Source organism: Buteo buteo, chromosome 6, assembly GCF_964188355.1.
Source record: "Buteo buteo chromosome 6, bButBut1.hap1.1, whole genome shotgun sequence".
Classification (NCBI taxonomy): domain Eukaryota; kingdom Metazoa; phylum Chordata; class Aves; order Accipitriformes; family Accipitridae; genus Buteo; species Buteo buteo.
Window position 1 is genome coordinate 17441920 of NC_134176.1, and position 15590 is coordinate 17457509.

A 15590-nucleotide genomic window follows, 5' to 3' on the forward strand; every position below is an offset into this window, starting at 1 on the left:
AAAGTTATCTGAGGGTCAAACACAGTTTTGAGTTCTGTTCTGCAGCTGGGTACTGCTGATCTGAGTTTGGTCCCTGGCAGAAGTCAGACTGAGAACAGTGAGAAGTCTCCTGCGGCCCATGGGCGAGCAGCTGTAGCTGGCACGTAGAGTTAGGTGTCCCTGGGGAACTGGGAGTACCTGCTTTGACTAATGAGACAAAAGCAGAACCTGGGAGGAACCAGCATAGGTCATCTGTATATCTGCATCAATATTGCATGTTAAACATCATATTACTTGAAGAAGCTTTTAAAGAAATCTGTGATTTACAAGGTCTTACGCCAGGCTGCAGAACAAACTGAAAACCTGAGTGTTTCCACAGAATCCAAACAATGTCTGTGACTAAAGACAGAGAACACACCTGAATCCAGCTGCAGCGTAAGCAGCTTGGGAATTCAGACAGTAGAACACTGCTGAATCCAAGACACATTTTGTACTTCACACATGACAGCACACATCTAGCATTATAACTATTTAAAATAAATACCTTCTATAGGTAAATGCTTTGTTTATTTTAATTATAAAAGATGCCCTGAGAATTATTCTTTTTCAAGAACATGCATGTACAGCACTGTCCTAGGTTTTATTTTGAGTAAATCATCATTCATATTTTTACATTATAAAAAGTAACCACACACGCATATGCATTCACAGATCAGATCATCTTTATCATACACCAATAAATTTTAAAAACCACATATTTCTGATACCAACATACTTATGCTGCTTCCATTTTGAAATAGAGAAGCTGACAATAGCTTCATAGGCTCTCTCTCAAGTATTGGCATAAATAGAACTTTTTAAAATAAATTGCATGTTTTTCCACAGACAAATTTTGATAGAAACATTAGCATTAATACAAACAAATGCAGATGACATCACTGAAGCATGATAGTTTGCAATAGCAGCTGATTAAAAACTAGATTCATCATTATAAATTATTCAAGTGAAAATACAATCTGAAATACTAAAAATTAAAACAAGTATTTATACAACGAAACTTATGAAATAAAACTTTTTTTTTACAGCATCTGGAGACATCTGCTTTTAGATTGCTTTGAAACTTACACAGGATTTTTATGAACTTTACTTAGTACTTGTAAAAACATTACCTCCAAATTCACAGCACAATGCTACTGAAGTTTACGGTTTTTTATAGACTGATCAATGATTCTGGACTTTGGTCTTAAATTAGGTTTGAAGGTTCTTTATAATGTGGGATTACTTTTTCATATTCAGAACAATTCCTTCTATTTCTTGCATAAAACATGGGTGTTAAGAATTGCTAAAATTGTAAATAAGTCAATTAAGTAATGGATATGTGCATTCTAAACCCAAGAATTTGAACTACAAAGGCATAATTGAAGAAAACAAAATCCTCTCTTTCGCTGCAGCGGTTAAGAGCACATAGCTGAAGTTGTATTTAATAACATTTCACTACAATGTTAGAATTCTGCAACCATTATGTCACTTATTGGAACATATTTTACAGATTGGGATTTTATTTAAAAGATAAAAAGTTTTAACATTGCAAGATGCATTTTATTCACTCCAGGCATTAGAGAGTCCCATCTGCTGCTCCCACCTTATCACACCAGAATGTTGCTTCCACCAGTCTCTGATTCCCTTCTTTTTCTGTCAGAAGCTCTAAGAGTTTGATTTTCTGTTTTTTCTTCATACAAAAGAAGAAACACACATAATATGTTGTTGCTATATTATTAAATAACATAACATAATACATTGCTATTGCGTGCAACATTTTAATATAATTCTTAGCTGACATATTTTAGAACTTACTAGCGGCTCTACTGCACCCACTGAAAAAGCCAAATGGACACATTCTGAGGGCATTCTTCACAGGGAGGGTGTATTTCTCCATTAAGTTTTCTACAGAAGGTCACGTAAAGATCCCTCTAAGTGAGATGGTTAAGGTAGTACAAGCAGTCTACTCATGGCTACAAATAATGCCAGAGGTCTTCAGCTTAACCCATGATAAAATCTGGGGAAAGTGGAGATGGGGAAGGGGAGAAGCTAAGAGCTCTTTACAGTGTTATTTCTAGGTCTTCTGTTGATCATGTCACTTGGGCAATTTCTGCACTTTTAATAGCCTTAATTTTTTAATCTTTAATTATACTGTTCTTTAACTTCGCAGAGTTGTAGCTATGTCAGTTAACAACTGTTTGTAATGGTTGGAGATCTTTGGAAGAACAGGGCTTAACTTTTAGAACTCTGTGGAAATATCTGCATCAATATTTTACAATATCATTTACAAACAAAGCAAGATATTGTTCTGTTTTACCCTTTTAAAATTGCTGATGAAACCTTTCATGATCCTACACCAGTGTTACGATACCTACTAGCTTCCTCTTAGAAATAGCACCTAAATCACATGCCAGTCCCACTGGACCTCAGAACTCTCACCAGAGTAAACGGTAGAAGGAAAACGTGATTAAGTAACCAACTCAAAGTGTAGTAGATCAGTGGCAGAACCACTTCATCTTGTGCTCAACTTCCTAAGCAACTTTATGACTGGATGAAAGATGCTACTTTAAGATACTTATGTATGTAATTGTTACAACATGGTCACATACCAATGTGGATGTCTTAAAGGTCAGTTGTGGACATCTTAATAATGAATTGATATCAGTATTTTATAAGAAATTGATTTCTATGCAACAATAAATCTACTCCCACTTTTTACAGGATGGAAAACCTGTACCCCTCATTCTTGAAGTAGGTTTTAATTGAAAGTGAAATAAAATCAGGCACTATCTCTCTGTCTATAGGTAAGATGCAAAATTCTTAAATGCTGTCCATAAAGCGGGATATTTTTATTGATGAATCTATAAAATTCTGGAAAATAGTTTTAACCAATTGTGTATTGAAATCAGTCACATTACAGTAATGTAAACTCAAGCAAAACAGCAATTCTCATCCTAAAAGAAAATATCTTAATCTTATAAAAATGAAAATATTTAAAAGAAGATAATAAAACTACATAGCATAATAATACAAGATGGGACTACTTGATGGAACGCAGTGTTTATGAATCATGTCAATTTCTGCACTAGGATGATTCATGATCTAACTGGCAACTCTTCAACAGTAAGTCAGAAAAGCACATTTGCTCTGCAAATTGACTTAAGTAAGGTCTCTTGTGGGATGAAGTACTCAACCAGTGCTCTTTGTGATTCCTTCCTATTCCATAAGGTGCTTAAAGCAGGTATTAATCTCTTTTGTGATTCCATTGAGTTATATGGGTGCATCTTTAGCATAATTCTTGCAATTTCTATTGCCTGAGTATTACCTAAGTTCTAGCAAATGACACCAAAGCTAAAGGTAATTTTCTTGTCACCTGCTTGTGAGCACTGGATCAGGATTTACTAAGATATTTTTTTCTTGAACCTACATTATTTTCAAAAAGAAAGAATATTTTAATTGGCACACACATCTCTGAAATGGGACAAACAAAATGTTTGAACTCATGAGTATGGTAAATGAAGACCTCAGTTCTCCACCAAGGTAACTTTGGGTTTTTGAAAAATTCCTGTAACAACATGAATATATGAAATCAGAAATTCTTCATCCCTGCAAACTGCGCTATATTGTCAAAAGTGAACATGTCAATATTCAATAGAGCAGTTTTATGGAAAAGACTACACTTAAGCAATTAAATAATATTTTGTCCAAACATACATCACTTTGAACTAAGAATCATTAATTACATCTGTTGATATTTTAATAATTAAACAACATATTACTGTCCAATCTTTCATTCTTCAAACACACACATAATTACTTAGGAAAAGAAACATACTAGAAGTTACCTTATTCATGTTGCAGAGTCAATAAACTAAAAGTTAGGACTTGCCAGAATTAAGATTGTCAGTGCAATATTTAACCAGCACATCTGTAAATTTACATGATGATGTAGTCTAAATATATACTCAATTATTATTTTCTCACAAGTTTTCTGCCTTAGTGTGTCCACAGATGGTGACACTCATTCAGGAGTATCTATTCAGTTGCACCTCTCATTGTACAATTTTCAAATTCTTCTCTCAGTAAGAGATATTTCCATCAACTTCTTATATATTTGGATACCAATTTATTCTGTCATTCAACTTAGAAAATAATGTTTCCTTGAAACTAACTTTTTTTTGTATTTTAGTATGTGTATATTCAGCACCAGGATTGACTTTCTGAACAAAAGAAAGATAAAAGAGGTATACCTAAACATATCTGTGGCCAACAAGGTTATGCGGATGAACGCGTTTACCGTCAACCATTCCTGTACCTGTATCTCTTAATATCTCCTTATAGAGCTGCTCTATTTTCTTGTGAAAACAATTAAGTATTGGGCCAGATTACAAAAGAGAAATTGAATCTACAGTGCAGCAGACATTATACCAACGTAGAACATTAAAACTCTTATTCAGAACTAAAGGTAGGTCATCCTAAGCCTGCTCTTCTTTCTCCAATCTCTTCCCCTAATATATCCTCTTGGCTTCTGACACTATGCAGTTTAGGGACTTTCTGAATCACGGAGAGCATCCAGATCATTGTGTTTGATCAGATACCTACTTTCAAATAGTGTGTTGTTAAGGTATTCACTTGGGAATGGTACACTGAGACTTGAAGCTGAGTCTTTTACATTCCACTTTCCTGCCTGAAGACAAAAGGTACAAACTGCTCTGTGTGAGTCTTTTTCTGTCCCTTTGTATTCAAACAAAAGATATGAGTTTTATTTTAAGTGACAGATAGAAAAATGTTTGAAATTTGGGAAAGTTTTAAGTGATGTAAAAAATATGTCTAACTAATCTTTGCATCTAACTGCTTTGTGAATATTAATCCATTTATTTTTCCCAAATCCTTGTGAGCCAGATGAGTAATTGGAATTTCTACAATGGCTGCTAAAAAAAATTTACAACATTTGAACTAGGCTTCTGGTTTTAAAGAGAGGGAACAGAGGTACACAGTGATCAGGGCAAAAGCACATGGCTTTTGAGTACACCTAATTTCTGAAAGTATTTAGCAGTGTATGTTGTTTTATATACTCAATATGTCCCATTTACTTTATAGATAGCTGAAAATGTCAGCATGTCTACTAATCTAACCATTGAGTTTGAAATCATGCACTTTGAAATAAGTGACCACCTAAGGATCACCTATAAAAAGTCTGAAGTAAGTACTGTGGGTAATATTTAAGAAAAGGCACTAGACTCTGGCAAAGACAGGGACAGAGTGCAATTTGACTTGGCACCTTAAGGTACTTCTGCTGTGAGACCACTGACTGAACACAAAGAGTCCACCTTCATTCACTAAGTATCTTCCAACCTTTTCTACAAAGAAAATGCATTCTTAAAAACAATAAGTCACTACGCAAGCTTGATTTCATTCCAGAACAAATTTACCTCATACAGTGAAGGTGGTAAAATTCCACCAGAAGAAATCCCGTGTGATCACACAGCAAGAGACTATATCATAATATAATATATATGAGTGGCTGAATGCAAGCTGCTCAGAGAACTTCTTTTTATATTTGTTAAACTTTTGAGTGTTTTCTTTAGGAATGTTATTAACTTAACCTGTGAGTAAAGTTGGGGGGGGGTGTTTTGGTTTTTGGGTTTTTTTTTTAAAGGAACCTGAAAATACTGAAGTGGAAAAATATGAGTTTATATAGATACTTAATTCACCAGAAAGGACCACTCAAGAGATATCACTATCACTATTGTTTCCTCTTTATACCTGGCAAACCAGTGTAAGGTGTTTCGTCTTTCCTGTCTGGTGCAAGCTCCGTATCTCAGCTCCATTATCTTTGACTAGCAAGTCATAGCCTCACATTCTGGACTCTCCTTGCATTCTTGGTCTCTCATAATCTCTTCAGACTTCCAAGGCCCAGCTTGCAATTCCCCACACTTTTCAGCTTCTAGTTCTAGTTTCTATTACACTTAAGTCTACTTTCCCAAACAACCTCCCTTTCCTGCTATAGCTGGCTCCTTTCCTTTCTGCGTTCTGCCTTGGCTAAGAAAGCAAATCTCTGATAGCAAAGAAAAATCTGTTTGATTATCTAAAATTACAGCTAGTCCAACGATAGTAATTTAGAACTACAACTTACAGTGTAAGAGGAATCTGCAGGGAATTAGCTGCTAGAGTGTATAAGGATTTGACTAAGTACACATCACAGTGATTTTCTAAAACTATTACACTTTTATCACAGGAGCAAACAAATTCATCTTGGATTTTGTTCTTGCAAAATGTTGAATGGTTTAGGCTGATATTTAAAGAAAACCAGCCTGAGGGAGATACCTAGCATTGAGGTTTTTTTATCTAAATGGTTAAGGTAAGGCAAAGAAGGCAGCCTTAATAACAAGTAGCAGTTCCAGTTCATCATGACTGTCAGAATTCATCATGAAATTGTTACGTAATAATACATAAACATATATAAGCACATAAAAAGAAGGAAAAGGAAAAATTAAACCATCTAATAATACATACATTCTACTTCTCCAACCACAGGCAGCTAAATCACTGTGACTGTAGTTACTACATATGAAATGCACTAACCTTCACTTTGTCCCATTCCACCCTCCCCATAATGTACCAGCTGAATGCAAACGTGCAGGAGAAACAATGTGAAAGACTAATTAAAAGGGGATGCAATCTTAAAAACACTTATAATTGCAGACATCACATTTCTACTGTGCTATTTTAGTATTTAAAAATCTGGGTGCAGAAGTATCATAAATATAGGCTTAATTTGACATAGCTCTTTTGAGTTCCCTTTGAAAATGTTACCCAGAAGCTTGATTTAACCTCTTGTCAACCACTTACATGCTCATCTTTCGGGACTGACTCTCCTTATTTCCATTGTTCTTTTGGTCAGCTGAGTTAAATAAGTTGCGAGAAGAACAACTGGAAGGGAAGGCAACATTCCCACTATTACCAGTAGAATGAGTCCGGAATGAATCATCTGAAACAAAGAGCTGCAGTTTAGACAAAGAACTTTGAAAAAAAAGACACAGAGAGTAAACAGAATGAGCTGTTTTTCCTGTGGCAATAGTTGCATATTTCCTATGGCAATAATCCAAAAGTTTAACTTTCTGTAAGGGAATGGTTTCAATTTAACATTTCTTCAAATATTTTTATGAAAAAATGCTAAATAAAGATAATTAGAAGACACATTTTGGAAGAGAAGATTAATACATTTAATATATGAAAATAGTGGGATTTAACTGGCCAATCTTTAGCTGCTTAAAATTTAGCTATTTCATCTAAGCTAAGTGTCTAGTATGTATTGGTAGTGAATGGAAAAAGACAGGTTCCTCTAGGAAGCAGTTCATCTCATTCTAATCTTTAATCATCCAAACTCTTCCAACAGCAGTTTCTCTCCCTTACTTCAGTAGAATTTACACATATTATCCCTTTCCTCACATACAATGGGTGGAGGCACATTGCAAAACCAACCTTTTTATGACATCCAAAATGCCAATCAAGAAATGCCAAACTCATTTTACTTTTACTATTTTTAAATGTAACTTTAAATGAACATATAACAAAAAAAAAATCTGAAAAATACACTAACTAGACTAGCAGTTATGTTCTCAAACGTATTGGATCTCTATTATTCTGTGTTCTTTAGAAGAATTATATCTTACAGTAAGCCTGTTTAATGGGGCTCACATATTCAGCACACCCACAAAAAACTAACATAAAATATAACAACCTACTTACCACTAAAGGATAACATACAACTCTTTCCCATTCCTGATACTGAAGATGTATATCCTGTAGCAGAGCTTTTACTTAAAAAACAAACAAAACAAAACCAAATTGCTTATTACAGAAAAGTGTTCTTCTCAGTTGTGTCATCCTGCTGTTTAATAATATTGGAGGCTATTTCTGAGTTTATATGAAAAAATCAAATGAGAAAGTTATGCTGAAATTTCTTCAAGAAATGTACAAATTTAGGTTTAGCAGTTCATATTGAAAAATATTTTTAATATATGATAAAAGGTGACATACATTAACTTAAATGAATTAATAACAATTTGTAGGCCTCAGCATGCCTTAAACTGGTGTTTCTTCCCTCAGTTCAAAACTGCATACCTTAATCAAACAGAAAGCTGAAAATGTAAGCCACAATTCAGTGAGCACATCACTACTTTCAAAGATTCATGTGCATATAATTTCATAACAGTTGTCTATTAGGTAAACAGTTGCCTATGAAGTAAGCAATGAAGATAATAAAGATACTTAGGACACTTGTCTATGTTGCTGTATTTTGGATGTAGTGCTTGAGTACTGAAAGACTGGCTTCGAACCAACTTGGATTTTTTGTCTTCTTTGCCTAAAATTATAAGTAGCAAAAATTTTTAACATGGATATCATTGCATTTCCTCAATAATTACGAACACTTTTTAATATAATTTTCTGTCAACATATGCTAGCTGAAGGAACTGATTTAAATACTTCAATAACAATAAGTAAACCTTATGTCACCTATTTATATACTAAAGAATCAAATAAAACTAAAACCCATAGAAAACACATTCCGTTCTAGGAGCAGAATCTTTTCCTATGTGCAGTAGGTGAAACTTTGGCCCACAAATGCCAACAGCACTTTTGCTGGGTTTTAACCTTCTGATGTGAGATCAAAGCATTCTAGAAGAGTTTTTAAAGAGTTCTTACCTGCTGATGTACTAGAAGAGCTTCCAGGAACAGAGAGAGTGATACTTTTTCCCAACACTGATGATGTTTTACTGTCTCTACCTAAAAAAAAGTCCAGTATAAATACCTCTCTCTTAAAGCTTAACTTTAAATAAAGAAAGAGGACATAACATATCACAGTCCTGAGGTAAACAGTAATAATATCTAATCCAGTGCTACTAACACTTCAGAAATACCACAGACAAGTACTTACATTACATCCTGAAATGAAAAATACCGGAGAACTAAAACTGTCATGTATTTTATTAATAAAGCCAAAAGTCTTCCTTCTAATATAATGAGGCCAGTTTTAATAAATATCTTTAGAAATATACAGAAAAAAAAGTTTTATTCCCACTTTCTAAAACTCTGCCATTTACTGTATAAAGTGTCTCTCTTCTGGTCCTTTCTATTCTACCTTTGTAGAAGAGTAATGCATGCACAAACAACATGTAAACAAATAAACAAACTTACGCTTCTTTTCAAACATTTTATCATTAATATTTGTAGATCTTCCTTCATTTTGCTGCTTCTCTTTTTCTAATTGTTCCTAAAAAAATGAATAATTTTCTTAGGTATTACTCAGAAAAAAAAAAAATTGTGTTTCAACTATGGATTGCTTCCAAATCACCAAAATGAGTTAATTTCTACTCTCTCCTACTATTACTACAACCCCTAATGAATATCCAGAGAACCAATTAAGTAGTACAGAATGAAATCAGAGTACATATCCTATATAAAAATCACACCAAAAAATATTGACTTTAATTATGAAGGAATCTCAGAATTGATGTTTACATTTATAACTTCTTATTAAAATTATGCCTGGCTTTTTTTTTATTAAAAAGATACAGAAATTGGCAGCCTGCAATGTGAAACTTTTGTGCTATACAGATACTCTGATAATAAAACTGGCAATATTTTTAATTCAAATATAGAATTCAATGAAAATGTTCTTCTCAAATGGTAAGGTGTGTCACATATGCTCAAACTTTTTAAAGGTCTAAAATTAACATCTACCATTGATAAGTTTTTATGCAAAACAAAACCAAGTATTACAGTTCTTCAAGTCTAAGCAATTTATTTGCCTTTCTGTAATATTAGCTAGCCTTAGAATACCTTTTGAGAGCAGATCCATAGACAGAAGACAGTGTTAACACAGCTACATCAACAATTTCAAAAGCCAATACTTGCTTCAGGATTCTTGGTGAATAGATATCACTCCAGTTTGAAAAAGCTATACAATATTAGCTTATTTTCTGTACTATGTTCATAATAAGAAGTGCCAAGTGAATCATAACTGTTCTACTCTGTTTTTTCATTTCACTCTAATTACTACCCAAGTTAAAAAAAAAAAAGAGGTAATTAATTCAGGTCAAGGTTGCTGGAATATAGTTTCTACTAAGTCAATTACTAAAATTAAGGAAACTTATTAACATATGCAGTATTAAAATCCGTAGCAGTCAGAAACATTTAACTGGGGTCGATGACTCTTCATCTATTTGGGACTGCAACATGTCACAATTTATTGTGTACATCTCCACTTCTTCAAAAGCATGCCTCTCAAAGACAATTCTTAATGAGACTTTTGTGCTACAGAAGGTATGCCCATATCAATGGGATATATCATAAAAATACAGGTGGTCTTCTGATGTCTAGCTGTAGAAACAGGGTAAAAATTAATGTTATCATGCAACACACGATAACAGAGCACAATGGAGGCTATTTTACCACAGCCCCAAATGCTTTCACTATAAAATCATGAATTGTATCTACCTAAAAACTGCTAAAGCTAAGTTCAAGTCTTCGAATGCGTGCATGCAGATCCTGAGAACAAAGCTTGAACCTTCGGCTCAAGCTAATGGGAGGTAGCAGGAAGTACATGGGATGAGTATCATGAATTGAGAAAATCAGCTGCCCAAGAGAAGGCCTGCAGTACCTATCGACATCAAAGTGGGCCATGAGTGTAGGCTCTGTAGCAATCCAAGAAGAAAAAGTGACATTTTTTTTGGATAGTCTTGAATCTGTTCTGGTTCACTACAGAGGAGCTCAATTACTACAAGTCAGAGGAACCATGCTAATGAAATTCAGCCTCTTCTAAATCCTATCAGCTTCTGAGCTTCTTCCACCTCAGGCTGGAGAGGAGGCAGCAGAACGGAGGACTGCAGTAATCTAATCTAGGCTTTGTGAAGATGTGGTGGGCTACGTGGTGAAGCGCCTGCTGCAGCTTTTGCTTATAGCCATGAGTGAAGATAAACAGTTTTGTAAGTTAAAAAGCATTCTGCAGACTTCTTTTCCAAATCCTAAGTAACTCGTAGCTCCTTTTGCTCTATACAGCCTGCACTATGTCTCTCTCCTGCCAGGCTGCAGATGTCAATGGCTTTTCTTTCTTGCTTTTTTTCTGGCTAAACAGGAAAGCTTGTAACACACAGAGCCTCCTTCACGTTACTTGGAATAAAGAAGTTATGACATTTTCTTTGCCTATGGAAGCTGTATGCGAATTCTGAGATGTTTCATTGTTCAATTGATTACATTATAGAAGCCTGACAAATTGCTAAGCTCCCTCAAAAAGATTTCATAAAAATGTGCTGAAGGGCTTGGATTTTAGAACTATAGGGGCATCAAGCATGAGTATTCTTCAAGAAATACTATTTTGCCTTTCTAATTGATACAGCAAAATTCAGATAGTAAAGAAAAGGAAGTTTTATGTTACTATGAAGGACTTAACCCTATTGTAAAGTGTAAAATGAAGCCACACACAGATTATGAACCTACCAGGTCTCTCCTTAATATGCACTACCCCTACTTTAAAACTGTTGCCTCATTAATATTTAGCTACAAACTACTAAAAAAAGGACAGATTGTACTGATAAAATATACCATTTCCAAAAGAAGATGTTCTTGTCTCTCTTTTTCTTGATCCAATAAATCATTTTCGTAAAATCTTTTCTGAAACTTCAAAATAAAATCAATAAAAATAAGAAATCACTACATGAAAACGGGAATTAAAAGCACTTGATAAGTATTAAAGTTAGTAAGTACTTACAGCATCTACAGAGATCTCCATTCTGTCCAATTCTAACACTGTCTATAAAGAAAACCAAACATTATTTATCATTACTCAACAGCATGCCACACTTCTAACTAAAAAACTGTCCAGATAAGAAGCTTAGAATAGTGGTATTCAACACATGCCTTTTCTTCCTAAACATTTGAAGCCTATGCTGGTATTTTTGTGCTACAAATGCAGTCAAAAACTGTCAGAGAGTATTCTCAGAGCCCTGCTGAGACTCATAACGAAGGACTTATAGACTATCTATATGGAACTCAAAATACACCCAAGGGAAGCACAGAAGCATGAATGGCTGGAGCACAGACCTAGAAACCAGGACTGAAAAAACAACTCTGGAATCTGTGAATAAGCCAGGATGCTCCACACAGGTGTTCTCCCAATCTCTCCTGCTGACTGGCCCTATAAGGAAGCCACATACTTTAGCTATTTCACTTGATGGCTTCTTTGAGACTAAGCATGGGCATCCCTTAAAGATATAGCTTTTGTGAATATTCACATTACAAAGACATTTGTAACATGTCAAAATCCTGCAAATCCTTTATCTGTATATGGTAAAATATATAGATTAACAAGATATCTCTACCTCAAAGACTTGACCATTTTTACTAGGGTCAATGTTTAATCTTATCTTCAGTCATCTGCTATTTTTTCACAAATGGTCATCAAGCCAAAATCCTGAATCCCAGTCACTAGGAAATAACTGCAATCTAAGTAACCAAGGAAACACCAACTCTCTTAAATTTGACAGAATGCACTATACTACATCTTCTCTTAATTGTTCAAGATTACATAATAGACAAGAGAATTCTTTAGTCTTGTGTTCTTACATTAAGAGAATCAACAGAAAGCATAACTTTGATCATCTTAACTTTTAATGATAACCCCAAGACAAAACGCTGCTGGAAAAGAAAAATTCTTACTCTTTTTACAATAGTCAGGACATCTTTGTCTTTCTCTTGACACAGGAGTTTCCTTATACATAATTCCAACTGCTGAAGTAAATGTTTATCCGTGGGAATCTTCAGAGTAGATTTAACTTTTGGCAACAAATAGCATAGCTTCATTCTACAAAAAAAAGAAGTAAATATTAACCTTTTGATACAGATGTTTAATAAACATTATTAATTTTTGTATTGCATGCTAGCATTTGACATAAAATAAGTTATTAGGTCTTATTTTTCAGAAATGATTGTTGCTTATGTGTTGTTTCCAGATATACTGTAACATTTTCAAAAACTGCTCCATAGATCAGAACTACAGTGTTTAACCTAGTAAGATAAGAAAAGGTCTAGGTTTTCAAAATTATCTACACATCTAGCTATCAGGTACATAAATACCCTGGAACAGGGTATTCTTTTGTAAACATGTTAAGGAGGAATTGAGAAAAGAACAATGACAAAATTAATTTTAATGTCAGTTAAGGGATTGTAAGTTATTTCAAGTTTCCATTAAATTTTAATATTGTATCAATAGAGCTTTTAATTAAAATGTTTGTTAAAAGCAATAAGCTACTTCAGATTATATATAAATTTAGTTTATTATTTTAATATAATCCTCTTAACTTAAGGAATGAGACTTGAATGTTAACCTATATGCACCAAATGGCTCAGGTTTTAGGTTTGGGATCCTGCTGAATTGACTACAAAAATAATGGAAAAAACACTATAAAAATTAGTAACATACCAAATCCCCTTACATTTTTCTGTTCTTTTTCAATTTACTTTAACAGTGAAGTAGAAAACTTTTACATAAGCTGAAACCTACGCTAACTGGTTAAGCTCAGACCACTGAAAGAATTGTTTTTGTGTTTTACTTTACATATAGTGAAGTTGAAATGGATGGAAATTAATGGAGACTGTGAAGTTACGTTTCTCTACACCTATGAAACAGCATGTTACTTTCTTCTCAACTACTGCTGGCTCCTCTGCCTCAGTGTTCCTTTCACTCCCAAAACTGGACACTTAGGATCAGTCTCCCAAAAACCCAGACTGACCTGCTTCTCTGGTTTTCTAACATCATTCCCATAGTCCCCTACACCTTTAATAGTGGTCACCCTGAAGGCTCTGTACCTTTTTACTCAAGTCCCATTATTTAAACAAGACATAAAACCTGTAACAATATTTCTTAATATATTTTTTAAAGCTTTTTTCCTATACAGTGCTACATACTCTTTGTACAGTACCTCACATTTGCCACTGGATCATGTGTAAGTTCAAGCACAGGTAGAAAGAAGTATTTACAGAAGAATGATTTTGAAAACAGTTCCATAATGAATTCACAAGTATCTAAAAAACGAAGTCTGTTCCAATAACTTTTTCCTTGGCCCAGTTCTGAAAAATAACAATCCACAGGATTAAGTTTTCAATGTCAGATAGAAAACATTTCAAAGGTTAACCTTTGACTCAAAGATAATCACACTCATCACAAGGCACACTTTCTCAGCCTACCTTCTTCCTTTCAGTGAAAACCTAACCTGAATTCAACGACCATTTCTGTCAGTGAGCATTTTTTTCAGAACTACAACCTGTCCCTTTAACCATTTGAAAAAGCAAAAATAGGAAGTGAACTAGCTACTATGTCGAACAAAGAAAGCCCTACATGCCTTTCAAACCATGTCACTGATGTATCAAAATTTCTGTGTAAACATTAAGTATTGCTAATGGGAACTATTCAGACTTCTAACCTATCTTTAAAACACATAGCACAGACCTGGAAGTCAACTTAGGTGACTAACTCATTCATAAATTAATTTCTGAGATCTATTCAGCACTTCTTATGCTGAAGCCTCTAGAGAATTTTACTTCTGTAGAGGAACTCCGCTTTGTATATTGCAGCACCTACAGCTAAGCAATTTTGGATTCAAGAAGAAGGGTTGGAGGGGTCTTGGCATATTATCAATTTCCCATATTGCCTCTTTCCCAATTCCTTTGCATAAGCTTCAGCTATATTCCTCGCATACGCACAATATGTTTTGCCTGGTGATAATATGAGCAACTGAATGTCTTCTAAGTGTAATCCCTCCAATGATGGCAGGAAGTTACACTGAATAAATATAACCATAAATAGATCTTCAGTCAAAACTAACTTGCATCTCTAAGTGATCAAGGAAAAATTATCTTACGTTCAATCAGTTTCTGAATAACCTCATGCCTCTGTTCTTGTTTGCGATTATAACGCAAATAAACGCAGAGAGTTCGAGCAGCTGCTTTTTGGACTGGCAGGACATTCTTGAAAGAAATAAAGGGGAACACCATTAAACATAGCTGAAGGAGTATGACTAAAAATGTATACAACTTCTACAAGTAGAAAAAATAGCTAAACTTTAACCTAATTTTATAAATTTTTAAATAATTGGCATAATGTACGGGAGAATAAGGAAGTTCAGCCAATACATAAGACACCTACTTCTTTATTGCTTCTATCTAACTTGTTTATTCAACTATTTCATAAACACCTTAAAGTAGTCCGTGTCTGGAAGGCACCTTCTATATTGCATGTGTTAGAAAATAAAATTTACAACATCTTCTCTTACCACAGACAGTTTTACTCTTGAATTAATTCCATAAAATTTCAGACTAGTAGCTCTAAATGGTAATTTATTTTCAGAATAAAGTGTTCTTTCATAAAGAATGGAGCACAATGCAAAGTAATGTATGGAATCAGGAAAAAGAAGGCATATCTCAGAAGAAAAAGTTTTGATTTACCTAGAAACAAACTGATAATGAGCACAAGGAAAGGAAAGAATTCTTGGGTGGGAGGAAAAACATGATAA

At 34.2% G+C, this 15590-nt stretch overlaps 1 protein-coding gene across 6 annotated transcripts in view; it reads right to left on the minus strand.

Annotated features, from left to right (window-relative positions):
• PPP4R4 (protein phosphatase 4 regulatory subunit 4) overlaps positions 1-15590 on the minus strand; it is a 98485-nt gene that overhangs the window by 25671 nt on the left and 57224 nt on the right. For 2 of the 6 annotated variants that reach the window (XM_075029908.1, XM_075029907.1), the window contains exons 15-24: positions 14940-15045; positions 14001-14148; positions 12739-12883; positions 11792-11833; positions 11626-11700; positions 9220-9295; positions 8728-8808; positions 8293-8386; positions 7771-7841; positions 6871-7009 (exon numbers count right to left, since the gene is read on the minus strand). In XM_075029908.1, the coding sequence (XP_074886009.1) occupies positions 6871-7009; positions 7771-7841; positions 8293-8386; positions 8728-8808; positions 9220-9295; positions 11626-11700; positions 11792-11833; positions 12739-12883; positions 14001-14148; positions 14940-15045 (977 nt within the window). Of the gene's footprint in view, positions 1-425; positions 1709-6870; positions 7010-7770; positions 7842-8292; positions 8387-8727; positions 8809-9219; positions 9296-11625; positions 11701-11791; positions 11834-12738; positions 12884-14000; positions 14149-14939; positions 15046-15590 lie in introns of those variants that run through there. The other 4 variants (XM_075029910.1, XR_012650683.1, XM_075029909.1 and 1 more) reach the window with 4 other exon arrangements.